The sequence below is a fragment of the Chelonia mydas genome, chromosome 9 (assembly GCF_015237465.2).
Source record: "Chelonia mydas isolate rCheMyd1 chromosome 9, rCheMyd1.pri.v2, whole genome shotgun sequence".
NCBI classification, from domain to species: domain Eukaryota; kingdom Metazoa; phylum Chordata; order Testudines; family Cheloniidae; genus Chelonia; species Chelonia mydas.
In genome coordinates, this window is record NC_057855.1 from 63876265 (window position 1) to 63904157 (window position 27893).

The 27893-nt window shown below is 46.0% G+C and overlaps 1 protein-coding gene across 14 annotated transcripts in view; it reads right to left on the reverse strand.

Moving 5' to 3' along the window:
• Positions 1-9506: 9506 nt before the first annotated feature.
• CENPI (centromere protein I) overlaps positions 9507-27893 on the reverse strand; it is a 31598-nt gene continuing 13211 nt past the window's right edge. For 6 of the 14 annotated variants that reach the window (XM_037909212.2, XM_043522218.1, XM_043522219.1 and 3 more), the window contains 11 exons: positions 27507-27627; positions 23928-24019; positions 23476-23593; positions 23320-23384; positions 22627-22724; positions 21546-21681; positions 18887-19011; positions 16535-16583; positions 16151-16384; positions 12200-12241; positions 9630-11003 (listed from right to left, as the gene is read on the reverse strand). In XM_037909212.2, the coding sequence (XP_037765140.1) occupies positions 10872-11003; positions 12200-12241; positions 16151-16384; positions 16535-16583; positions 18887-19011; positions 21546-21681; positions 22627-22724; positions 23320-23384; positions 23476-23593; positions 23928-24019; positions 27507-27627 (1212 nt within the window). In that variant the 3' untranslated portion in view covers positions 9630-10871. Of the gene's footprint in view, positions 11004-12199; positions 12242-16150; positions 16385-16534; positions 16584-18886; positions 19012-21545; positions 21682-22626; positions 22725-23319; positions 23385-23475; positions 23594-23927; positions 24020-27506; positions 27628-27893 lie in introns of all 14 variants that reach the window. The other 8 variants (XM_043522215.1, XM_043522212.1, XM_043522213.1 and 5 more) reach the window with 2 other exon arrangements.

Genomic DNA, 27893 nt, shown 5'->3' on the forward strand with positions numbered 1-27893 from the left:
GTCCTTTGGTACCAGTTACATGCCATTAGAAGACTTCACGAGCATACACATTGGCAGTTGTTAGAGCTGCTATCCAACCCTCAGAGGTTCAATTTTCTGAGTGGCTACAGCTGTACCACCTTCTAAATCCTTGGGTCCTCATTTATTCATAGCATTAGGAATGCAAAATGCAAGCACACGGAAGTAGGCCAACAAGAGAATAGAAAGCAGGAACACAGAGGAACCGGTTTCTTCATTCCAGCAGAAAATGGGTTGAAGCTGTGAACTCTTTCAGAACAGGCCAAGTGGATCTGAGAGGACAGCACTGGCTAAGGAATGAGACCCCACTGAATTAAGACAATGCACAAATAGAAGCTTCTCCCCACAAAAGAAAATTTTAATTTGCAGAAAAATGGCTTCAGAAAACAGTTCAGCCTGATACCCTTAGGCATCTACATTTCCAGATGCATTATGTTCGGGTCAATATGCCTGGCATTGGAGGGCTTAGTGGCTCTTGGCCTTCAAATTGTGGACCAGATGCTCAGCTGGTATAAATCAGTATAACTCCATTGAAGTCAGTAGAGCTATGGCAATAAATATCAGCTGAAGATCTGACCTTGTAACTTGAAATCCAGTCCAATACCTTCATAGTGGGGGGATGGATCAGCCTTCATGTCACACTCCCCATCAGTACTTGGCCTGGGCAAGCTAATGATTCAACCAGTGGACTAAATTCGGTGACGAATCCTGGTTTAGTGCCACCTGAGCCATGTTGCATATACACTAAGAAGATCTACATAGTGGTTTCCTTAAAGTGAAAGGCTTCACTCTTTGGAAGTTTCAAAACTGGTTAACTAGAAAGCAGCAGAATGCAGTATAGAGCTAAACAGCTGCTGATCTATCCTGCTTGTGACATAATGAACTTCTCACATTAAACACAAGGAGGACCTCCTTCTTTGAAGGGAAAGCAATGGTAATGGCATCTGTATACTTCTTACATTCTGGAGCATGATGTTGGTATGTATTCATGGGGGAGAGAGTGGGGAGATAAAGCAGTCTGCACTGGATCAGATGGCAGTGTACACTCTCCAAACTTCGGGTAATCTGCTGGGCTGGCACCGCACTGCATACGCACACATTATCCTGAGCAGGGGAACTCAAGTAGCATGAGAAAAGTACATGCTTTGCTGGTGAATGAAAGCTGTGCAAAAGATGAGGTTCAAGAACAAACTAAATCTCAAATTTAGTTTCCCAAAGTATTTTGTAGCCAAAAATCTACACTTTTAAAATTAAGCAGGGTGTATGCAGTTCCCTCAAGGAGCAGTTGCTGAGTTGACCTGAACTTAAAATAGTCAGGGGGAACTGACCAGGAGCATGAACATGAAACTGAAAATAAGGAGAAGCCTCCCACAATTCGGAGTCTTTGTAGAACAGCGACAGAAGAACATCACACCTGTATGACTCTGGCAATGGCAACGTTAGCCAAGTACGCCCCTTCTGAAGTGCCGTGTGGGGTATAGCTGGAGTGGAGTCAGAGAAATAACACATCAAAATTATGGGACTGGTGGGCAAATCATAATCAGCAGAAGAAATGAAGGAGGGAAAAAACGGTTACCCAACTTTTCGTATCTGTTGTTCTTCAAGATGTGTTGCTCATGTCCATTCCATTGTAGGTGTCCGCGGCCATTGGAGATTTTTGCCTTAGCGGTATCCATAGGGCCAGCTGTGGTGCCCCTTTGAGTGCCATGCTCATGTTCTGATATATCAGGCACTGCTGGCCCTACGCCCACTCAGTTCAGAGAGGTGGGAGGGCGGATAATGGAATGGACATGAGCAACACATCTAGAAGAACAGTTATGAAACGGTGGGTAACAGTTTCTTCTTCTTCTTCTTCTTCTTCTTCTTCTTCGAGTGTTTGCTCACATCAATTCCATTGGACTTTACCGTCTTGCAGTTTGGAGCACTGCTCTGCCAAAGGCAGCATTGTCTTGAGCTTGCTGGGTCAGTGTGTAGTGTGATGCGAACATGTGGACTGACGACCAGGTTGCAGCCAGACAGATTTCCTGGATCGGCACCTACACCAGGAAGGCTGATGATGACGCCTGTGCACCGTAGTTATGTAATCTGTCACAATCGCCGGCGGGGGCACCTTTGCCAGCTCATAGCAGTAACGAATGCAGGCTCGTGATCCAAGACGAGATTCTCTGAACAGATACTGCTCGACCTTTCATCCTGTCTGCCACTGCCATGAACAACTGCGTCGATTTGTGGAATGCCTTTGTTCTATGTAGAATGCCAGCACTCTCCTGACGTCCAAGTGTGAAGTCTTCACTCCTCATCCATCCCATGAGGCTTTGGACAGAAGACTGGTAAGTTTATTTCCTGGCCACTATGAAACTGGGAGACGACCTTGAGCAGAAACGCCGGGTGAGGGCGCAGCTGGACCTTGTCCTTGAAGAATACCGTATAGGGCAGATCCGAAGTGAACGCCCTGATTTCAGACAGCCTCTGGGACGAGGTTATAGCGACCAGGAAAGAGACCTTCCAGGACAGCAGCAGGAGGGAGCAGGTAGCCAAAGGCTCAAAGGGAGAACCCATGAGCCTGGACAGCACGAGGCTCAAGTCCCAAGGAGGGACAGGGTCCTGGATGTCCGGACCCTTTAAAAACCTTACCGTCATAGGATGGGCGAAGAGAGACCTGCCCTGGAGCAGGGGATTCAACGATGAGATGGCTGCCAGGTGGACCTTGAGGGAAGAGAAAGACAACCCTTGGGGCTCGAGATGCAGCAAGTAATCCAAGACATCTTGCAGCAAGGCCTGCAGGCAACACTCCGAAGCCCAACATGTGAACCGTCTCCACTCTGCTAGGTAGGTTGCCCTGGTTGAGGGTTGTCTGCTGCCCAGCAAAACCTGTTGAACACAGGCCGAGCACACCTGTTCTTCCACACTCATCCATGCAGGAGCCAAGCCGTCAGATGCAGCACCGCCAGGTTCAGATGTAGCAGGTTGCCATGGTTCTGTGACAGCAAGTCTGCATGAAGAGGTGGGGGAAGAGAGGCAGCTGCCAAAAGGTCCAACAGCATGCCAAACCAGTGCTGACGGGGCCATTCAGGGGCCACGAGGATAACGCTCGCTCGGTCATGCTTGACTTTCACCAGGACCCTGTGGATTAACGGCACCGGTGGAAAGGCATACCAGCTGGAGCAACCCCAACCTCGACTGCGCCAGACCGGAGCAGCCGCAGCCCTGGCCACGCTGGGCTGATGGGACCCCAGCCCCGGCGGGGCTGCTGGAGGAACCCCAGTCCCAGCCCACGCCAGGCCAGCTGGAGGGACCTCCATTAATGGTTAACCGGTTAAACAATATAATTTTAATAATTTAACCGGTTAACTTTTTAAACAGATATTTACATCCCTATCTGGTACCGGGCTCAGTGCCGGTAGCTGGTGCTCTGAGACAGTGGCCGACGAGTGGAGCAAAGGGGGCATAGCCATGACTGGAACCCCCCATGCATTCCAACAAGGCCACTGCCCGGCTGCTGCTGCTACTGCCAGCTCAATAGCCCATTCTCGCTGCTGGGTTGTAGGCAATGGGCTGAAGCAACCCTCGGATCCGGCGGATCCCCCATGGAGGGGCTGTAGACACCTGAGTCTGCCTTGAGACCACCGATAACAGTGACCGGTACCCTGCATGGGGGGACAAGTACCTACGGTGTGCAGACTGAAGTTGGTGCCAGGGGGACCGAAGGCGGGAAGGAGAACACTGCCACGGCGTCAGCAACTGGGATCGGTGACAAGACGACGACCTGTGGGACGGCGATTGGTGCCAGTAGTAGGGGATCAGCGCCTTCCCTCTCAGAAAACCGAGTCAGAACGATGGTAACCATGACTGCGGTGCTGGTGACCAATGGTGAACATCTGCCAACCTGGACGGAGGTTCCGGCTTCCGTCTGTGCATCGGTGGAGAGCATGTCTTCGCCTCAGGGGATCTGTGGTGCTCCACTGCTCCCTGGGGAGCCTTATCGGCTGGCTTTCCCTCTTGGGGAGGCTTCTCCGAAGATTGCGGCACCTTCAGCGCTAGCGGCAGCCTGTGCTCCTTTGACACCTGAGAAGCATGTGTTGGCATTGGTGCTGGCAAGGAAGTCGGTCGAATACCGCTTGCAGGAATCGGAGGACGACTTTTTATTGAGCTAATGGCCCCAACTGGAGAAGGCTGACTACAGGGCTCTGGGGTAAGTGGACAGCCCAAGGTAGATCCTTTGCCCATTGCCACCTGGCTTTTCTTCACTGGTACCGGGGAGCTATGCTTTCAAGCCTTCTTTTTTGGTACCGGTGACGGGGAGCAGTGCTGTGCAGAGCCCAGTGCTGGGGTTGCACTTTTTACCAATGTGGAGATGCTCAGTGACTTGTGCCGAGATGGCTCGGATGCTGGACAGAGGGCGCACTCCATGAGGAGAGCCCGGAGTCAAATATCGCACTATTTTTGCATGCAGGGCCAAAAATTCTTACAGATACGGCACTTATCTTTGACGGGTGCCTCTCCCAAGTACTTGAGACAACTGCTGTGAGGGTCACTAACAGGCATAGGCCTGCTACAGTCTTCGCAGGACTTGAAACCCAGAGACAGGGACCTTAAGTACTAACAACTAAACTATTAACAGGTACTTAACACTAACTACTAAGATAAACTGTATAGAAGGCCTTAAGGCAAAAAGTCCAAGACTGAGGGCATGTCTACACTGGCAGAGTTACAGCACCGTTCAGAGAGCACTGAAGGGAAACCACTGTTGTGTGTTCACATTGTCAGCTGCCTGCACAATAGCATGTTCGCACTTGCAGGAGTATTTGGAGCGTTGCACTCTGGGGAGCTATCCCACAGAGCATTTCTTCCTCTTCTGCCACTAAGAGTTGTGGGAAGATGGAGGTGTTGTGGGGCATCCTGGGTCCTGTTCCAATGCCCCATGATGCATTGCTTTGCATCCCAGTAATCTCTGTGCTTCCGTCTGCATTTGGCTTTCAGTGGTTTGTGTACTGCATGCCCTGCGTCTTCGGTCTACAGAAACAGATCCCGAACTGTTAACCAGTATGCTGCTCGCTCTGACCAACATGTCGCAAGTGGCAGTGGAGTTATTCCTTAAACTACAAAGGCAAGAGGAATGTAACATTGATCTTGCCACATGTACTAGCTACAACACGAGATTGCTTGTGGCCTTCAGAGACGTGCTGACCACAGTGGAGCGCCACTTTTGGGCTCGGGAAACAAGCACTGAGTGGTTGGATCACATTGTGATGCACATCTGGGATGAGCAGTAGCTGCAGAACTTTCAGATGAGGAAAGCCACATTCATGGGACTGTGTGATGAGCTCACCCCAGCCCTGTGGCACAAGGACACGAGAATGCGAGCTGCCCTGCCATTGGACAAGCGCACGGCAATTGCACTGTGGAAGCTGACTACTCCAGACTGCTACCGATCAGTTGCTAACCAGTTCGGAGTGGGAAAGTCGACCATTGGACTTGTGTTGACAGGAGTGTGCAGGTCCATTAATCGCATCCTGCTCTGAAAGACTGTGACTCTGGGCCACGTGCATGACATTGTGGATGGCTTTGCACAAATGGGCTACTACTCAATACTCATGAGCATGCTACTCAATACAATACAGGGCACCTCACTGAACAGTGTGAAAGATCCCTAGACAAAGAAACAAAGTTATTTGTCCATGCAACATTCATTCTGGCCCTTTGGGCATCCAACCTGTGCACTGAGTGAGAAAAGAGTGTGTGCTCTTGTGTTTAAATACTACCATAACACATATGCACATGGGGACAGAATTAAGGATTAGCAAGGTGGAAATAGTCCTGTTTCAAGGCATGATGAGATGAAACTTCAGTTTCCAAACTAAACACTTAGGTGGTGTGCTCCAAGGAAATACTGGCGCACGTGTACTCAGGAACCGTTAACTCTAATATTGCTAGAGTAGTCAGCATGTACCAGGATAAATGCATTATTGTGCTAGAACCTGTACACATTCCCTTCATGGATGAGAGCACACACACACCTGTAGTGGATGAAAGAACGCCTCTTCTAGGCTTGTTTAGCTCTACCCATCTAACAGGAAGGTTACATGGAGGCTGGATATTGCCAGTGATCTTTGAAGATAATCCTGTCTATGGCATTAATCAGACAAGCAAGTCTTTTTCTACTCTCATCTTGCACTGTTTCCTCTTCCCCATGGTTTCCAGACCTGACCTCCAGGCAGAGTTCAAAGACTCACTTACTTACTTCACAGTAACTGTGGTTCTGAGAGATGTGTTGTCTGTATGGATTCCACTCCTGGTGTGCATGCATCCCATACACTTGGGCTCAGATTCTTTTGGCCAGCGGTATCTCTTGGGGCTGTGCCTGTGCCCTCGCCCTCATGGGCCCCCACCAAAGGGCATAAAAAGCAAATCCAGGCCAACTGTCCCTCAGTTCCTTTGGCAATACCGAATCTAATTGTTAAAGGACGCTCTAGTAGAGGAACGCTGCTCCCTATCTGGGTGTGGAGGAGCGGAGGGAAGTACATAAGAGACTTTTAAGGAATCTAGCTACCATCAAGTGGGAGAATACTGTGTGACTCTGTATGCGGGGATGGTTAGCTATTATTGTTGCCTGGTGGACTCTTAGAGGAGCTTATAGACAACTCCAAGCTCTTTAGTGACAGATAGTCCAACTCTCCAAAAATGATAATTGGTGTTAAGCCCAAATAGTGAACAGTTTCCATTTGGTAGAATGTGTAAGTTTGGTAGAATACTTTCCTAAGATGAATCAGTATATTTTGGACCTCTGAAGACGGTTGGAGGTTAGCCAGCTGGCATCCATGTGTAATGAAGGAGATGTACCTCCTTCGAGAAGAAGTAGTAAATGTAGTAGAGGATGGATGGATAGATAGATTTATACATTCCTAGGCCACAAAGGACCATGTAGTCTGACTCCCTGTATGACACAGGCCATAGAACTTCCGCAAAATAATTGCTAGACCAGATCTTTTAGAAAAACATCCAATCTAGATTTAAATATCAGTGATGGACAATCCACCACAACCCTTAGTACGTTTTCCAGTGATTAATTACTCTCATGCAGTACATGTTAAAAAAATTACAGCTTATTTTTGGTCTGAATTTGTCTGTCACAGAGTGGCAGGCCCCTGTGTCAGAGCAGGTGCTCCCAGTTGAGCCAATTAATGCAGCAGGGCAGCACCTGGGCTATAAAGGGTCAGAGGACATTCAGTGAGGGCAAAACTGCAGCTATCCTGCAAAGGCACCCAAAGAAGAGTGCTGATGCTGGGGAAGATGGTCCCTGTCCCCAAGTGAGTTTTGTTTAAGGAGCCCTAAATTAGGGGAAAACTAGGGTGGGGCACCCTGGCCACAAGGAACTGCTCAGATGCCAGCCACCATGTTACAGTCTAGCTTCAACTTCTAGCCATGGGATGGTGTTATACTTTTTGCTGCTAGCTTGAAGAGCCCATTATTAAGTAGTTGTTCCCCCATGTGGATATGTATAGACTGTAATCAAGTCACCCCTTAACAGTCTCTTTTTTAAGCTAAATAGACTCAAGGAGTTCAATCTAGCCCTCTAAATTCAGGCTTTCTAATCCTTTAATCATTCTCTGAATCCTCTCAGATTTATCAACATCACTCTTGAATTGTGGGCACTAGAGCTAGACACAGTATGCTAGCAGCAGTTGCACCAGTGCTAAATATAGAGGTAAAATAACTTCTCTCCTCCAACTTGAGATTCCCTTTTATGCATCCCATGATCAAATTGGCTCTTTTGGCCACACCATCACCAAGGGAGCTTATGTTCCACTGATTATCCACCACAATCACTCAGATCCAAGAACCAGAATTGAGTTGGCCCAGGCAATAGTGGTGTTACGTGATCATCGTGACTGAGCTCTGGCTGAGCTTTGTTAGAACCCATGGTATCAAAGCAATTGGCAAGTAAGCATAGATCCCGGGAGTACGGACATGTAGGAAGGCATCTGACAGGAAACCAGAGCTTTGACACCCCCTTCCCCTCCCCCCGGCCCACGCAGCAAAATGTAAATGGGTGACTGTACCTCATATAATGGTGTCTTTGACTGACCACTTGTGGTTGGTTGCAAATTGCCTGCTGAGGTGGTCTGCAAGGACTAAGTGGAAAGCTCCTGGAGTAATTTCATGATGAATGCATCCGATGAAGTGAGCTGTAGCTCACGAAAGCTTATGCTCAAATAAATTGGTTAGTCTCTAAGGGGCCACAAGTCCTCCTTTTCTTTTTGCATCAGTTCCTGGGACTCTCAGCTTTTTGACATGGAGAGGGAAGGAATACAAAATATCAGCAGACAGGGATGAGCATGATCTAACACATTACTGAGGCATTGTCTGTCCTGATCTGTCCATTCCTTCGTTACAGAAAGGAATGCTGTGCATGCCTGATAAATTGCTCCCAAACTCCAGCTTGCTTATTTCAAGGCAGACTTCCTGGGAAGTCAAGATGGTGGGTTTGGGGGCTCCCCATGAGAATGGAAGCATTTGTCAGCAGCAGCCTGGATGGCAACAGTAGAAAAAAAGGGTATCCCCCCTTGCATACCTTTAGAGGATTCTTCCACAAGTTCAATTATAATCTGTATAAGCATAGCATCTAGAAGTCCTAGTCATGGAGCAGGACCCCATTGTGCTAAAAACACTGTATAAACACACAGCAAAGATGTTCCCTGTCCCCAAATGAAAACTGGGGAAACCTGTTTCTTTTCTTCTAGATTATATACGTTGGGCAGAGAGATTTCAACCACTCACCACACAGAGCAGGTAAAGTCTGGCATGCTGTATTACATAAGCACAGGAAGCCACATGCCCTAGAAGTCAGAGACAAGCTCATGATATTTGTGGATGGGTCTATAACTAGTTGAGATCCACTATGGGGAATGGCCATAGTGAACACCTAGGACTATTAAAATGTGCTCTAAATTCCCTACTGGAGAAAAAGGAATTAAATGAGAGAGACCTTCAAGAGCAATTAGGTGATATCTCCCTGCTATCTTCAGAGGCTGAAAATGAATATTCCACCTCTAAAAGTGGAGTTAACAGGCATTTCAGGCAAAACCAGTCTCTGTACTATTATTGCATGGTATTAGTGGCCAGTACCATGAAGGTATTTTCACCACAGAGAAGAGGCGATTTGGGTAGAGCTTGCACTGTAAGATCATGTGAAACCATAAAAGTTTTCAGTACTGGGATTGATGATACCAAGGAGAGCTGGACAGAGGCCATTCATACTGATGTGGTGGGCACTGAGCTTCAGTACTGAGGAACCGTTATCATGGAGACTGGAGCACAGTGAGAATGTCAGTAGGATGCATTATGGGCCTTGAGCTACCCTTTAAAGGGGAAGGATGAGGAGATATCTTTTTGCTATTATGACTCCATGAGGGTAACCTAGTTTTATGCCCCCACAGATGGGGTAGGAAAAGGCCTCAAAACATCACACGTTAACTCCAAATAAAAGTTCATTTTGTCAAGAGTTATTCTGAAAGTCTTTCAGGAAAAGGTTCTCCTGCTCTCTGAGAAGATAGGAGCCACACTTGTGGGCATAGCCACTGATGAGAAAGTAAAAAGCCATTTCTCAGATCCACTGTTTGAACATAAGTGTTTATTAACAAAGTCATTAGACAACAACATGACCCCAAGGCTAATACGGTATTGGAGACAAAGGAACAAGCAGGATCTTTCAGAGGCAAGACACCACCATCTCTTGGTAACCATTGCTGAAAAAGGAAAAACACGTCAACATTTCCTGAAGTGTCTCCTTTTCGGAGGCAGAAAGAAAGTACAAACTACTTGGAATCATGATCAGTGTTCTCTCTCTTGTCCTCTGAGCATGGAAGTTCAAGAGCCCAGACCCTGCTTTACAACAACATCAGTGTGAAGTTCACCCAAAATATCCTGCTTAGAAAATGGAGTTCAGTTTCTTTTAACTGGATCTGAGTTTTAAAAAGGGCGGGAAGGAAGAAACATATCTCAAGAGAGTTCCTCTGCAGTGGCACTAAGGCAGTATTTTACATAATATAAACATATAATACACAGTTATGTACATCGCTACAAGCTCAAAAGGGAAAACTGCATTTAGACTTGTCACAAGAAAATAGTGAGCTGTTAGCAATGCCCCAAGGGTGCTCAAAGCATCCATAAAACATGAACTTCAGCACAAAAATTTTCCAGCTACAGTGTGAGAATATCCTACAGAGTGGTACAAAGGAAAGCATCCTCAGGCGGTTTCATACTGAAAGCAAAATCTAAGGGGTCAGTTAGGCCAGCCTGTTACAGACCCTCAAAACCAGTATAAACAGACACCAACACAGAGGACCCAGCAGGTTCCTTAAAGTCCCTGAGTCAATATATACAATACCGTAGAAAGGTGTGTGTGCATGCATGCATTTATATACACACACACACACACGGTGTTCCTCATTACACACCGCAGAGGGAAGTCAGGAATCACTTCTATGTGAAGGAGCACTGCTAAGTGCTATAATGAAATAAGAAAAGCAGAAGTGTTTGTGGCTTAGTTGAAGTAGACATTCCAGTATGAGGAAATGGATAGTGACCAGTGACATTGCACAGAACACAAACTCAGCAGCAGCAAACCACAGAAGTTTGGCAGGGACATCCAGGTTCAGTGCACTGTTGAATAAGGTCAGTTCAACCATTCTTTCCCTGTCCTTGTTTTCCTAAGGAGACGTCAGTATCAAAATGTAACACAGCTAGCTGCTCAGTCTACTTCTTCCCTAGACTACAGAGGTGTCAGAGGCAGGGCCTGCTATACTCTGCTCTCCTGGTCTGGACAATCAGAAGAATCCTTATGAACCAGTTTGTTACACCTGAACATTCCCTGACTTGGTTTGGGAGACCTGGGAAACACGATTGATGCTGCTTTCGATGAAGAGTTTCAGGCCTTGTAACCCCTGCATGTAGAGATATTCCAGATACCAGTTCCACCTCCTCCCCTATAGAAAAAGAAATATGGCAGTTAAGTGTCTGGGGCCATAGATGCAGTTGTAGCCTCCTTTTGCCTTAACGTGGAAATATGCAAATACAGACTATAAAAAGCCTGAATACACCTGCCCTGCCACATAATTATGCACTGCACAAAGATTACATCCCACCCCAGGCTCCCAAGTGACTGGATGCCTCATAGGATCTGACACTGAGCCTTTTACCTATAGGTCACCATTTCAAATCTGGCCTACCTTGATAGTGATCTAAAGTCATTATCATTTGGTAACTTCTCAGGACCTACATAAATCCCATTTCTGGGAGACAGAAGCCCACTGGTTGTCTCCTTGGCAGGTCCAGCAAAGTGGTTGGGGATTGAATGAGCCATAAAACTGAACTCTCCATCCCACAATGAAGTTACCCTAGTTCAGTTTTAAGGCACGTTGACAGGGCAGCACAAGGGGAAGCTTGAACCGTCACTGCCCAGGCTGATCCTATTCAGTGGAGGATTTCTGTGTGTAGCAGCATTCACAGTCACTTTAGCAGTACATTCACTTTAAAATTAAAAAAAAGAATATACTGCTACCCCAGAATGTGAACACTATTTAGACTGGTTTCAGAGTAGCAGCCTTGTTAGTCTGTATTCGCAAAAAGAAAAGAAGTACTTGTGGCACCTTAGAGACTAACTAAATTTGTTAGTACTCCTTTTCTTTTTGCTATTTAGACTGATATTGGAAATTCTGACAAGCTTAATCCATTTGTGAGAGAACAATTTCCCCAGGAGCAAATTCTCCAATAGTTAAGAGTTAAGTAAAACTTCTTGACCTACAATAAATGAAGCCTCAGGACAGAGGTGTGTAAGTCCACTGGCTGTACATGGCTGCTATACCAAAATGCTCCCAGACCAGAGTACACTGCTCTAGTCATCAGGTAACACACAGTCCTGTCCTCATTATGAACAGTTGGAACTCTGTAGTGAATGCAACTGAAGCAAGCTTCTCTGGATCCACAAGTGAGTCTTCATCTTTGATTGAGTTCTCATGCGTCATGACCAGACGAGAGCATAAACCCTCCTTTCAGGCGCCTTATCCTTCTCGTTGGACATGGTATTTTTGAAGATGGTGAATAGCACCCCTGTACTTATAGTATTAACCTATAGCTCAATACAGCCAGTTTTCACATACTATTTGAAAATAAAACACATTACCTTAATTAAGTTGAAGTTCAGGGTTTTATCTTCGGGCCAAGCCTTGTGGGGTGGGGGAAAAAAAAAAGTAAACAGAAGTCAGATCAGATAAAACCCTCTGTCCTGAGTTGTTGGGCCTCAGCCCTGCTGAGTCCCCTTAAGGCAGGAGCTCCGTGAGTGCAAGGAAGCTATGGCAATTGTGAATATGCACCAGGATGGAGCTGTAGCATTCTCCTGACACCAATCCATAAATAGCAAGGTACCATGGAAAGTACTCTGCCAGAAGTCAATACTTCTGGACAGAAACAAGGAATATTTATAAACTTATTGAATTCCCATGTCTCAAAGGCTAAGGAACCACCATCTCAACACTACCAATGGGAGCAAGAATAGAGAATCCTATGAGGCTTAGTTTATTGCCTCACTGTTTCAGGGACTGTTCTCTGAATCTGCTGCAGAGCAGCACCCTCTGGTGCTCTGGAAAGATTTACTCAACAATGGAGCATGTTTTCAGGAGAAGCAGGCACTGCAGACAAGAACTTTTCCTCTCCTTTGTTTTGCTAACAATCTTTAAACCTGTTTGTGGTTCCCATGTAGAGAACAGTCAGTGATTCTGGATGAGGAATGCTAGCACTGCCCATCAGCAATGTCTTCTACAGGGTGTGGGGAGGTGTAAGAGGACCTCAGGACAAAGATGGAAGGAAAAGAAAGTCTTGCTATAAAGCTGGAGAAGTCAGAATTCCCTTCTCCCAATTTTTGTTTATCATGTAAAAGCATTTTTAAGAACATAAGGAAAATCCCTTCGAAGTTCAGTTAGGTGAACAAGCAGCACAGTTACATTTTGTAATTAGAGCAACTGGGTGACGCAAGGTAACATGCTGTGGTCTTTGAATCTAAGTGGCTATTCTTGGGGGAATTCTGTGCCACTGCGCAAGAATAGAATTAATGTCCCCTGCAGATTTTACTCTTTCCTCACGGAAAAATTGATTTATGCATCCCTGTCAGGTAGCGGTTTGCGGTGGGGTGGGGCATGTCTAGTTCGGGCATTGAGAACAACTGGGAGAGACTTAAATCACTGCTTTGGGGGCGGCGCTGGGCTCGCTCTGTCCCTCTCGCTATCGCGGTGCACCCAGAGCCAGGGGACACCCCCGTCAGTGGCTCTTATCCTGTGCTGGGCTCCAGCTGCTGGTCGCAGCTGGGCTGGGAAGAGGGGCAGTATACCGGACTTTTTCCCCCCTGAACAGGCCACTCCCAGGGCCGGGTCAGACCCGCCCTCAGGTCTGCAGAAAGCTCCACATACACCCTGCTTCCTGCCCCCACATGCCTCAGCCGTGGACGAGGGGCCACTGTGCAAGGAGCTGCCCTCCCATCTGCCCCCCCCCGTACCCAGACTTCCCTGCTGAGCCCCACCCACTCTGCATCCAGACCCCCACCCCACCAAGCCCCCACAAGCTGCACCAGGACCCCCACCCCACCAGTCCCACCCAGACCCCCCCAACCCACCTAGCCTGACTCCCCCAGCACCTGGACCCCTCCACTGAGCCCCCTGTACCCAGACCCTCTGCCTTGTCCCATCCCTCCCATACACCCCTTCTGAGCCCCCAACCACCATCACCTGGATCCCCCCTACAGAGTCCAATTCCTCCTGCACCCAGAACCTCCCAATGAGCCCCCATGCACCCAGATCCCCCCCACTGAGCCACCCACACTAGGATCCTACCGGGCTGAGCCTGCTTGCCCTACACCTGGATCAGGGGGGTAGGGCTGGGCATGTGCGCAAGACACTGTCCCCTCTCGCTTACTGTGGAGCCACATAGATGTACTAATATGCTTAGTAAAGAAACTATTTGTCAAAAAACATTCCCTAAATTTTTTTTGTTGACTGTATTGTAACAGACATACTTGCTGACAGTTATTTGAAATAAATTACCAAAATAATTGAAAATGGTGTGATTACATTGTGTTATGTTGACAAATAAAATATCGTGCACAGAATTTTTAAAATATTTTTGGCATAGAATTCCCTCAGGGAGTATAAGCTGCACCCATGCACTGAACGTTCAAGGGTAGGATAGGGCATGGCAGTTTTCAGAGAATGCATATGATGCATGTCCCTTGCTTTGTTTGCATTCTGCATGGGCTCCTTTTGGAAATTCTGCCCTGAGACCAAAGACTTCTGGTTTAAAAGCAATATTTTAAAGTGCTCTAACACACACATGCAGACTTTGATTTTACATTAGAAGTATTGTCAAGGAAATTAGCAGTGAGTGACTAGAGAGGAAAGGTGAAAGACAGTTAGGATAATGTAATGATGTTTCCTAAACAATGGAATTGAAGGCTTGCCTACACTTGAAAGTTAACTTGGATTAAGGTCGAGAGTGAATTTGGAGCAAAATAAATAGCTCCAAGTGTAAACATTTATTTGAGAATAAGCCCCTCTCGCTGCCCCCCAGGTGAGCACTGAAGTTAGACCTCTGAAAACCAGAAATACAAAGTTAAGATACATGCCACACTCACAATGTGACCTTAACTCAAAAGATGGCAGAGTAAGGTCCCAACATGCCAATAAAACACATACCAGCACTTCCCTTACAGATGCTGCAAAACCCTTAGTGCTCATGTGCTGTCTTGCCAAAGTCTAAAAACCTGTTTGCTGTGGCAAAACTCAGGTTTAAGACAGGAGTAGCAAACAGAACCTACTTACACTTGGCCTACACTCAAACACTGAGGGTATGTCTACACCGCAGTTAAAAACCCACAGCTGGCCAGTGCCAGCTGACTGGGGTTCACAGGGCTCGGGGTAAGGGACTGTTTTATTGCGTTGTAGACATTCCAGCTCAGGCTGCAGCCCAAGCTCTGGGACTCTCCCATCTCAGAGCCCTAGAGACTGGGCTCCAGCCAGAGCATCTACACTGCAGTTAAACAGCCCCTTACCCTGAGCCCCACAAACCGAATCAGCTGGCATGGAACAGCTGCGGGTGTCTAACTGCAGTGTAGGCATACCCTGAGCTTACTCCACACAAGCCACCCCAGATTTGCTAAACGTTACCGCCCTTTCATCCATGTCCTGAGGATTCCTTCTGAGACATTGCCTTCATTTCCTCCTCATTAAGCCCTAAAGACCACTGTATGCCACAGAATGCGGACAATCCCCAAACCAAGGAAGACACCTGTGCACACCTCTGTGGCAACACTGTACAAAACTCAGTGCTGAAATGGGGCATACTTCATCCTTCCAAGTACACATGCATCTCATCATATCACAACAGCAGCTCCGTCAACCTCCTCCAACTTATTTGTCCCTCATTCAATACAGCTACAAATAACACAATGAAGGCATTTGGAGTGCATGCAGATAAATGTTGGAATTCAAATCTGTGGAGACTGCCACAAATTCTCATAGAACAGCCTCATCTCTATTAATTATGCTTCCCCCCCCTGCTTATTGAACTATTGCCAGTAGTTAGTGCCAGCTCCAGGGGACAGCTAAGGTTGTGTTGCGGGGGAGCATGTACCCCAGTTTTGCATTTCCCTGATTTTCAAGAGGTTTAAGTTTAGCCACTCTCCACATTCTAGAAGGGCACAAGGCACCACTGGGCAACCTCAATTCCACACTAATGAAGTTTTTGGACATTTAATATTTAGCCATGTTACTTCTACCCATGCCTCAAAAGGATTTGGCCACACTATAATCATGGAGTTTAAAAGCAAAACACGTTTAAAACCATTGCCTTATGTACTTTTATACCAAGCAACCAACCAAAACTAAACTGTTCAGACTGAGCTGCTTGGCTGAGATGAACACAAAGCACTGGTTTCAGCCCACCTAGCAGAGTACCAATGCTTGAAAACACAAGTCAACTCAAGCAGTGCAAGAGGGGGGACAGTTCTCTAGCTGAATTCTCAAGGTGGAGTGACTGATTCAGAGTGGCTCCCCACTATTGTGCTGCCAAACATTGCTCACACCCTTACCTGCTGCAGGAATAGTATAGCATAGCCCGTTAGGGCTGGGTGGTGGACAATGTTGAAGCTGTTCCTGACCTCCTGCACTCTGGTTTTCTTCAGTACTTCCGGATCTAGGCGAATGCCCTGAGGGTGGATATCCTTCTGGAATGCACTGGATGTCCACAGACAGCCCACCATGGCCATTATGTACTGGTTGTACTCTTGGTAAGTCTGGCTACTGAACTTGAATTGCAGTATTGTCTGATGGGATCAGAAAACAATTCTGTTGCACTGGTGTACTACCCTTACTCCTTGCAACAGTGTCATTAAAGCACTGCCTCCCCAACAACTTGTTTATAACCCTTTTATTACTGTCCACAGTACTTTACTGCAAAGGTTTGTTCATAGTACCTTTTTAATCAGCTCATTTTCTTTCGCAGCTACCAAGTTGGTTCGATACCTAAAGGAATGAACAAATGGAAGAGACTTAAGTGCCCTCTGAATTCTAATGCAGATAAATACTAGAGAAAGGCAGGAGTGCTGCTTCAGAACAAGTAAGGCAGCTTTTATCCTCCACTAGTAAGGCTGAGCTTTCCTCCTCCTCCAATTATAAATAAGGCTACCTTTTAGTCACGGGTATTTTTAGTAAAAATCATGGACAGTAAACAAAAATTCATGGCCTGTCCATGACTTGTACTATATACCCCTAACTAAAACTTGGGCTGGGGGGCCACAGGTCCTCTGCAGGGAGGGGGCGCTCCAGGAGTGCTGCGGGTGCTGGTGGCCCGAGATCCCCGCTGGTGCTGGCGGGAGAGGGAAGGAAGGCAGGTAGTGGTGTGTGGCCCAGGACCCTTGCTGGTGCTGGGGGGGGAGGAGGAGGGAGGCCAGCTCCGCAGAGCTCCCCTGAAGCGGCTAGCATGTCCCTGCAGCTCCTAGCAGGAGGGAAGGCCAAGGGGGCACTGTGCGCTGCCCCCTCCACAAGCGCTGGCTCCACAGCTCCCATTGGCTGGGAACCGCAACCAATGGGAGCTGCGGGGTGGTGCCTACAGGCAGGGGCAGGATGCAGAGCCCCCTGGCCTCTCTGCCTATGAGCTGCAGGGACATGCCGGCCGCTTCTGGGGAGCCTCCCTCCTTCCTCCCCGGTGAGGTAAGTGCCATCCCTTACCACAACCTCTTACCCCAGCCCTGAGCCCCCTCCCACTCCCAAACTGCTGTTGCTGGCCCAGGGGTTGCCCAGCTTGGGCAGCCCCTGAGCCAGCCACTGCAGAAGTCACGGAATCCGTGACGTCTGTGACAGACATGGAGCGTTAATTATAAACACTGATGGAAGGATGAGTTCAAAGGGACTTCACCACTTGGCACAGGACCAGCCTCCACCCAGGGACTAGGGAGAAGGAAGATACTAAGAGATGAGCTCTCGTTCAACTAACAAACTTTGAGGTTCCTTAGTAACAGAGAATATAGGACTGGAAGGGACCTCCTTGTTGCATGAGCAATGTGTTCCAACCAAATCAGGGACAAAATCACCTTCATACGACTCAACAGGCTATATGCAGTGTGCAGCCCTGAAATCTAGCACAAAAATGCAGCATGCTTTTAAAAAGGAGCCTTTCATTCAAAAAGTGTAGAAAATGGAAGCCACTGGAAGTAATAGAATCTGACAGTTTTTCCTGTATAAATAAGCACTAGCTGCTCTTATCTCCCGGAGAGCGCACAGTCACTTTAATTACCCTGCAGTCTCCTTAGAGAGAAAGCCACATGGACAGCCCTACGCCAGCTGTCAGCAATTGGCTACTTTTCTTATCCAATGCAACCACTGGAACACACACCACCAAGAACAGCAGCAGTTCAGTAGGTCCTACAGAGAAATGAACAATGCGCTCTCCAGACCTGCAGGCAGCCTCCAGGCCTCCTAGACTCAGAGGCAGCAAAACCCCTCAGACTCAGTGCTGCCCTAAACAGGGCAGCTCAGCACAGTACTCCTCTTTCTGCAAATGTGAGTCTAATGGTTAGAGCAGAGGTTCTTAACCTTTTTCTTTCTGAGGCCCCCAGAACATGCTAAAAAACTCCAAGGCCCATCTGTGCTGCAATAACTGATTTTCTGCATATAAAAGCCAGGGCTGGCATTAGGGGGTAGCAAGCAGGGCAATTGCCTGGGGCCCCATGCCACTGGGGCCCCCACAAAGCCACATTACTCAGGCTTTGGCTTCAGCGCCAGGTGGCAGGGCTCAGGGACCTGGGTTTCAGCCCCATGCAGTGGGGCTTCAGCTTTCTGCCCTGGGCCCCAGCGAGTCTAATGCTGGCCATGCTTGGAGGCCCCCCTGAAACCTGCTTGAGGACCTCGGACCCCTGGTTGAGAACTACGGGGTTAGAGCACAAGCCTGGGAGTTTGATGCTCTAGGCATCAGTCAGGAATTGAACCTGTTAGGTGAGTTACTTAAGGTCTCAAAGTATTAAGGGAATACCTACCTACCTACCTCCCTCCCTCAGAAATGGCATCAGTGACCTGAAACTTGTTTCTGTTGTTATTTGGGATAACAATACGGAAAAGGTTGAAAATCACTGCTGTAAAGTATATGGCCAGCACTCAGAATAGCCCAAGAACTCCCACTCCTGCCCCTTTCACACAGAGAGTGGGAGAGAACACAGAAGACTTCATGGAATTCCCATGCTCTTGTTTGACAACAGAGAGAGGCATCTCCCCAACGGATGATCAGAATAGAAGATGTGATAAAGTCAAAAGACCTCCCCCATCTTTGGTACCTGTACATAATGTAGCAGAGCTGGTTCAGACTGACAGAATCCATGCTGAGCAGTGCTGGGTAGAAAACTCCAGGAGGAGGCATCAACAACAAGGGTAGGTTATACTTAAGATAGACATCGCACACCTGCAGGAAGGAAACAAATCCATACAGGTTGTTACAACCACCGTTATCAATTCCTACAACACCTACAGAGAAAAACAAGCATTAAATCACTTGTCTGCGCTCCTATTAACTGACACCTTGGAAGGGAAGGTGGGAGAGAAGCAATTCCATTTGTTCCCTCCCCAACCACATCATCAAGTCTTTCATAGATTCCAAAGCCAGAAGGCATCACTATGACCATCTAGTCTGACCTCCTGCATAAGACAGGCCATAGAACTTCCCCAATATAATTCCTAAAGCAGATCTATTGGAAAAACATCCAATCTTGATTTCAAATATTGCCACTGATGTAGAATCCACCATGACTCTTGAGCAGGAGCTTGTGTAAATGTCAGTCTAAACCCTGAAAATTGGCCTACACTCTCGCACTGGGTAGTGGAGATCTAATTTTTCCCTTTAGAGACCATACAGCAGCCACTTTCTCTCTGATACTTCTGTATCTGTAGCTCAGGTCTGGTCCAGTCCAAGCTAACAGCAAGTCTGGGTTAAGTATTACCAGTGAATCACATAATTGAGACCAAATACATTTTATCAGTTAGACAATTCAAGTAGTAATAATTGGCCACAGCAGAAAGCTTTGCCCTCAAGAGATTTTAAATTAAAATGCTGTTTTTGTGCACTTTGAATTGAATTTGTTTCCCTCTACATATAGCTTGATACAGAAAAGATGTGATTTATTCATGATTTAAAATCAGCAGGCAGTAAACCTTGATTTAAAATCAGTTTTAATCTTATTTTGCATTTGTACTTTTCAGGTTATTCTTCTAAAGGAAGGTTGATTCTCATTGGTGGGTAACCATTAAAACGCAGGATTTGCAATTAAATAAATGTATGCTAAAATTGGTACTTTTTGCCAACTGCGAGATTACACTATATATGCATTTATTTAAATCAATTATATAGATTAACAAAGTAAAAATTAAGAATCTGAATTAATGTATTATATTAGAAGAGGGTGACGGATGCATTTTGGATTTAGTAGATTAATATTTTACACTCGTGATTTGTATCACATTGTACGTGGATAGAAACAAATTCAATTCAAAGGACACAAACAGTTAAATAAAACTACCTTAAATGTGCTGGACACAAGAAAAAAAAAATCAAAATATGTTTTACGTTTAAATAACTAACCGATCTGTTAAATAAAGGAAGTATTAGTAAATTGAACTAATTACTTCTGGTCACAATATCCTTTAAGATTTTAGAACTAGGATGCCTCATCCTATCACGCATTGTTTTTATTCATTGACTGAAAGACGAAGACAAGTTTTTTTGCTTTTTCAACTCCTCATCAATTTCTCAACTTTGAACGAACTAGTTGATTCAACCAGTTCTGTCAAAAGCTGGATTAGCACTTCAATAAACTCTGGTTCCAGATGTTTAGCCAGAGACTTCCTCCAGGTTCAGTAGTTTGACTTTATTTAAAAAACTTTGGCCGCAAACACGGACTTGAGTGTTGGTTTTAATTTAAAAAGAGTTTAATAGAGTATAATAAGTTTAGACCCTAACATTGTCGTCAATTTCAGACAGGTTTATTTTTAAAATGAAAAAAGTAATTTAAATAAAATCCCTTTATTTTTAAATCACTTTAAACTCTCTGAAACAAATAGTAAAGAAAAGGTCTTACTTTTTTCAGAAAAACATTTTAAAAAGTATTTAAAAGGATTGAAATTTGAGTTTTTTCTAGTTAGTTCAAAAAGATTCAGGTTGGTAGTATCCCTTTAATATCTTGCTATTGTGTGAGAGAATATCAATAGCACCCAACCCCCCCCCCCCCCCCCCCCCAAAAAAAAAAAAAAATACAAAAATTCTCTAGGATAGCTACTTGGATCCATGCTTCAGGGCTTCAGCTGGTCTCCTGGAAGGGTCAGGCTGTATAGAGAATTCTCTCAGATGTTTGGCTTTTGCTCACATGCTCAGGATCAGACTGCCCTTTTTGGGTCCAGGAAGGAATTGTCCCCCAGGTCAGATTGGCAGGGACCCTCTGATTTTTTTGCCTTCCACTGGAACATGGGGCTTGGGTTGCATGGGTTGGGAACATGGGGCTTGCTAGGATCATCTGGTCATCTCCCACCTACTCAATTCCGTGCAAATACAGAGACCCTGGGCATTAGTACCTCTTGGTCCCCCCTATTCTCTGTCTGTGGCACACAATTTCGTCTCCAGAAGACTGAAGTACTGGAGTCAAAAAAAAAAAAAAAAAATCTAGATTAGACTAAATTTGGGGTAAACTGGGTTGAGTTTAGTGGCCTCAAATGTGCAGGTCAGACTAGACGATCTGATAGTCCCTTCTGGCCTTAAACTTGGATGCAGAAGCTATCATCTATGACTAGTGGACCTGTCCAGCAATTAGAAGGCTCTAGCACTTAATCAAGCATAACATCTAAAAATTATTACAAGGAAGGATATGTTATGCTCTTGCACAATGAGTGGAAACTGCTCTTAGAGAAGTGGGACATCTTAAAATGCTAAGAGTAATGGGATATACATACTGTCTCATAGAAATCCAGAATAAAGTACAGCAAGAAAGTAGCATTGTTCTCCAAGCGCAGTGCTACAGTGGAGATCCACCCTACAAAGTGGATCAGCTCAGCCACAGAGTTCACCAGTCCAGAAAGAGTGGTGTTCCTACAACAGCAGTCGGAGAAACAGACAATGTTAACACAACTCGTCAGCTTTAAAATACAGAACAGAGTTAAGCAGAATGACAAGAGAACTCTAGGTTTCCCCACCCTCAGTGTTGAAGTCAGCAACATTAACTTGGATACATTCACAAATTAAACAGAACAGAGTTATCCAAAATACTACACAAAATATCGCCACGTCTTCATTGCTGGAGGGCTCTTGACTTCAATTTGCTGACTTTTGGGCCTGTATGTTCTCAATGTTAGTATTTTTACTAACATAGCTTTTTGCATCACTGCTTCAGTATTACAGCCTCAAGCCTGGATTGACAAAAACTAACCCCAACCTGCCTGCTTTGTGGTCTAAGATAAGTTGGGATATTTACATTTCGACAATTTAAAAAGCGCTCATAAGTCAGAAAGGAAGGGATATGAATTAAATGTTCAGATACTATGATGAAGAGTTGGGTATGAGAACCTAGGCAGATGATTGTTCTTTTCTAAGCCTAGAAAATACTGTTTGTGTCAAGTAGAAATGAGTGAAAAAGGAATTTTGACTTGGGGAACACAAGGATTATGCGGAGGCTATCCAGCCATACCCCGGAACTCCCTTAATAAAATGCTGTAAGTGTGGTTCATGCTACTGGTACATTCATTCTACTTTGAGTACTACATTGCTGAAAAGACATGCAAAACATTAAGATATGTTCTTTTAATGACATTACTGCAAGATACAAGATATGAATAAACCATAGCAACCTTAATAGAAGTGATTGCAATAAATTAAAAATAAAATAAAGAACAGGATTCACAACTAAGCTAATTTTCACAGAAGCCGTAAAGCATTTTCTGACTCTCTAGTCAACATTTGTGGTGGGGAATAAAAACAGGATATTTTCATGAACACCACACACAAATACTGCATGGTGTGCAATTCAGATGAACTTACAAAGGACTGATTTTAGGATCCGACTCCATATCCAACTGCATTACATGCCAATTCAGCCAGTTCTGCAACAGCTCCTTCAGACTCTCAAGAACACTACACTGCAAGAGGGAAAAAGCAGTGGATTATGTACATTGTAGAGGAATGTCTGAATGCTAAATAAAAATAGGCCATCATTTTCAAAGTATACTGTGAAGGTTTCAGACAGTTTATCATCAGGACTATGAGAAAGACAAAGAGCTAGCTGAAACCTCCATGTAGGACACCTGCACTCAAGGCAGGGAGATTAACAAAGGGTGTAACAAGTGCAGGGACACAGAACTCAGGCTGAAACGATGAAACAAAAGAAAAGCGGTCTTGCTGGATTATACCAACCTAAATCAGCATCATGGTGGGTGCAAAATATATTTGTATTTCCAATTCAAACACCGTGCCTTATTTCCAGTTGGAATTGCTTAATTAAAAATAATAAAAAAAAAAAGAAAAGGGCCAGGGGCTTCCTAAAATAGTTACCTCCCCACTATACATTTTAACCCTCTCTGTAAACTGGAGAGGACCCATGCTGGACAGGCCCAGATCCAGCACCAAACTGGGAAGCCCATTTTACTGTCTGTAGATTGCTTCACCTACTTCCCCTAGTGGGAACAGCAATACCAACTAAATCTGCATGTGACCAATATAATGTCCTTGAATTACCTTAAAATAAAGGGATGATGTGAAAAAAAGCTGTGCCAGAGGTTCACAAAGATGTGGTTTCATTTCTGAAAACAGAGGAGAGAAGTCAAATATCTGTGGAAGAATCCAATCCAGCCAGACCAGATATAGTCCAAGATCATAGTCTAGACTACATACCCGAGAAGCTGCCGAGGGGGATCCAGCTCACCAGCCTGAGGATTTGCGATCGACAGCAGAAACCATCCCAGAGGGGAAGGCTCTTATACAAGAATTCTTCACAGGAAGAGAACCCCTCCTGAAGGGTACAAGATTAAAACCTTCAAAAAAAAAAATTCATCACAATCCCTTCCCTTTTCCAATTCCCCGCCACAACTCACTAGAGAAGGGCAGAGACCCTCCCTCATGCAATCCGTCAGCTAATGACTGCAGCTTCCCAAATTATCATTCTTCCAGAAAGAGGAGACAGTTCAGCAACCTGGACTTGCCCTTCGAACGCATTTTTGCTAATCTCTTATTGCTGTTTCTAAGATTGTAATCTTTAAGGCATCCCACAGGAAATGGATGAGCCACAAATACATCCTAAGCAAAAGACTTAATTGAGTACAGGGCTTCATTAAGTAGGTGCTTACCTGCAAGAAACACTCTGTCTTGTAGACGATATCCAGGAAGTCCTTGAACTCTTCTTCATACTGCTGGTTATCAAGCTTATACCAAGTGCATTCTAAACCAGAGGGAATAAAGAAACAGAGTACAAGGAGTACAGACACGGATGCAACAACCAGAAGCAGAATCACTGCGGACTACGTGGCTCTGGGAAGAAGGATAAAGGAGTTTGAGGTACAAGTGGTGTTCTCATCCATCCTCCCCGCAGAAGGAAAAGGCCTGGGTAGAGACCGTCGAATCGTGGAAGTCAACGAATGGCTACGCAGGTGGTGTTGGAGAGAAGGCTTTGGATTCTTTGACCATGGGATGGTGTTCCAAGAAGGAGTGCTAGGCAGAGACGGGCTCCACCTAACGAAGAGAGGGAAGAGCATCTTCGCAAGCAGGCTGGCTAATCTAGTGAGGAGGGCTTTAAACTAGGTTCACCGGGGGAAGGAGACCAAAGCCCTGAGGTAAGTGGGGAAGTGGGATACCGGGAGGAGGCACGAGCAGGAGCGTGTGAGAGGGGAGGGCTCCTGCCTCATACTGAGAAAGAGGGGTGATCAGCAGGTTACCTCAAGTGCCTATATACAAATGCACGAAGCCTGGGAAACAAGCAGGGAGAACTGGAAGTCCTGGCACAGTCAAGGAATTATGATGTGATTGGAATAACAGAGACTTGGTGGGATAACTCACATGACTGGAGTACTGTCATGGATGGATATAAGCTGTTCAGGAAGGACAGGAAGGGCAGAAAAGGTGCGGGAGTTGCACTGTGTGTAAGAGAGCAGTATGACTGCTCAGAGCTCAAGTATGAAACTGCAGAAAAACCTGAGAGTCTCTGGATTAAGTTTAGAAGTGTGAGCAACAAGGGTGATGTCGTGGTGGGAGTCTACTATAGACCACCAGACCAGGGGGATGAGGCTTTCTTCCGGCAACTCGCAGAAGTTACTAGATTGCAGGCCCTGGTTTTCATGGGAGACTTCAATCACCCTGATATCTGCTGGGAGAGCAATACAGCGGTGCACAGGCAATCCAGGAAGTTTTTGGAAAATGTAGGGGACAATTTCCTGGTGCAAGTGCTGGAGGAACCAACTAGGGGCAGAGCTCTTCTTGACCTGCTGCTTACAAACTGGGAAGAATTAGTAGGGGAAGGAAAAGTGGACAGGAACCTGGGAGGCAGTGATGAAATGGTCGAGTTCAGGATCCTAACACAAGGAAGAAAGGAGAGCAGCAGAATACAGACCCTGGACTTCAGAAAAGCAGACTGACTCCCTCAGGGAACTGATGGGCAAGATCCCCTGGGAGAATAACATGAGGGGGAAAGGAGTCTAGAAGAGCTGGCTGTGTTCTAAAGAATCCTTATTAAGGTTACAGGGACAAACCATCCCAATGCGTAGAAAGAATAGTAAATATGGCAGGCGACCAACTTGGCTTAGCAGTGAAATCCTTGCTGATCTTAAACACAAAAAAGAAGCTTACAAGAAGTGGAAGATTGGACAAATGACCAGGGATGAGTATAAAAATATTGCTTGGGCTTGCAGGAGTGAAATCAGGAAGGCCAAACCAGACCTGGAGTTGCAGCTAGCAAGAGATGTTAAGAGTAACAAGAAGGGTTTCTTCAGGTATGTTAGCAACAAGAAGAAAGTCAAGGAAAGTGTGGGCCCCTTACTGAAGGAGGGAGGCAACGTAGTGACAGAGGATGTGGAAAAAGCTAATGTACTCAATGCTTTTTTTGTCTCTGTCTTCACAAACAAGGTCAGCTCCCAGACTGCTGCACTGGGCAGCACAGCATGGGGAGAAGGTGACCAGCCCTCTGTGGAGAAAGAAGTGGTTCGGGACTATTTAGAAAGGCTGGACGAGCACAAGTCCATGGGGCCGGATGCGTTGCATCCGAGAGTGCTAAAGAAGTTGGCAGATGTGATTGCAGAGCCATTGGCCATTATCTTTGAAAACTCATGGCGATCGGGGGAGGTCCCAGATGACTGGAAAAAGCCTAATATAGTGCCCATCTTTAAAAAAGGGAAGAAGGAGGATCCTGGGAACTATAGGCCAGTCAGCCTCACCTCAGTCCCTGGAAAAATCATGGAGCAGGTCCTCAAGGAATCAATTCTGAAGCACTTAGATGAGAGGAAAGTGATCAGGGACAGTCAGCATGGATTCACCAAGGGCAAGTCATGCCTGGCTAATCTAATTGCCTTCTATGACGAGATAACTGGCTCTGTGGATGAAGGGAAAGCAGTGGACGTGTTGTTCCTTGACTTTAGCAAAGCTTTTGACACGGTCTCCCACAGTATTCTTGCCAGCAAGTTAAAGAAGTATGGGCTGGATTAATGGACTATAAGGTGGATAGAAAGCTGGCTAGATTGTCGGGTTCAACGGGTAGCGATCAATGGCTCCATGTCTAGTTGGCAGCTGGTATCAAGTGGAGTGCCTCAGGGGTCGGTCCTGGGGCCGGTTTTGTTCAATATCTTCATTAATGATCTGGAGGATGGTGTGGATCGTACCCTCAACAAGTTTGCAGATGACGCTAAACTGGAAGGAGTGGTAGATACGCTGGAGGGTAGGGATAGGATACAGAGGGACCTAGACAAATTGGAGGATTGGGCCAAAAGAAATCTGATGAGGTTCAACAAGGACAAGTGCAGAGTCCTGCACTTAGGACGGAAGAATCCAATGCACTGCTACAGATTAGGGACCGAATGGCTAGGCAGCAGTTCTGCAGAAAAGGACCTAGGGGTTACAGTGGACGAGAAGTTGGATATGAGTCAACAGTGTACCCTTGTTGCCAAGAAGGTCAATGGCATTTTGGGATATATAAGTAGGGGCATTGCCAGCAGATCGAGGGACGTGATCGTTCCCCTCTATTCAACATTGGTGAGGCCTCATCTGGAATACTATGTCCAGTTTTGGGCCCCACACTACAAGAAGGATGTGGAAAAATTGGAAAGAGTCCAGAGGAGGGCAACAAAAATGATTAGGGGACTGGAACACATGACTTATGAGGAGAGGCTGAGGGAACTGGGGATGTTTAGTCTGCAGAAGAGAAGAATGAGGGGGGATTTGATAGCTGCTTTCAACTACCTGAAAGGGGGTTCCAAAGAGGATGGATCTAGACTGTTCTCAGTGGTAGCAGATGACAGAACAAGGAGTAATGGTCTCAAGTTACAGTGGGGGAGATTTAGGTTGGGTATTAGGAAAAACTTTCACTATGAGGGTGGTGAAACACTGGAATGTGTTACCTAGGGAGGTGGTGGAATCTCCTTCCCTAGAAGTTTTTAAGGTCAGGCTTGACAAAGCCCTGGCTGGGATGATTTAGTCGGGGATTGGTCCTGCTTTGAGCAGGGGGTTGGACTAGATGACCTCCTGAGGTCCCTTCCAACCCTGATATTCTATGAATACAAACCCCCCTTCCCTGGACGGGTACTGTTAAAGTCAATGCTGTCATCTCAGATATTTTTATGTACCAGTAAAACAACAATCACACATGCCTGTACAGTTAAGTACCATTACAGCCTCAAAGATATCCTTTTTCCTCCTCACCATACCTGGTAATGTTAAGTTCTTACCTTCTTGAAGAGTCTGGCCCATCCAATAGTAGAGCCTCAAGTAGATAGATTCATCTTTGACACAATTAATGTAGTGAAGCAGCAAGGAGTTCCTTAGCACTGAGCCCATCTGGGAAGGAAACTGCAAGAGAAACCAGGACAACCAGCTATTGAATGTCTGCTTCTGAAAGGTGCCAAAACAAAGCTGACACTATCAGAGTAGTCCAAACTCTTTCCACCAGGCAATACACACAGGTCGCAGGTTTTCATATCACTCCCCAATACAGTATATCCCTTTGGAGATAGAGAACATGTGCACCTATTCCCCAATAAATAGGTTATATATATATCCATCCATCCATCCCTGGGTCACCTTTAAGATTACACATGCTCATGCTGAGGCCTTCA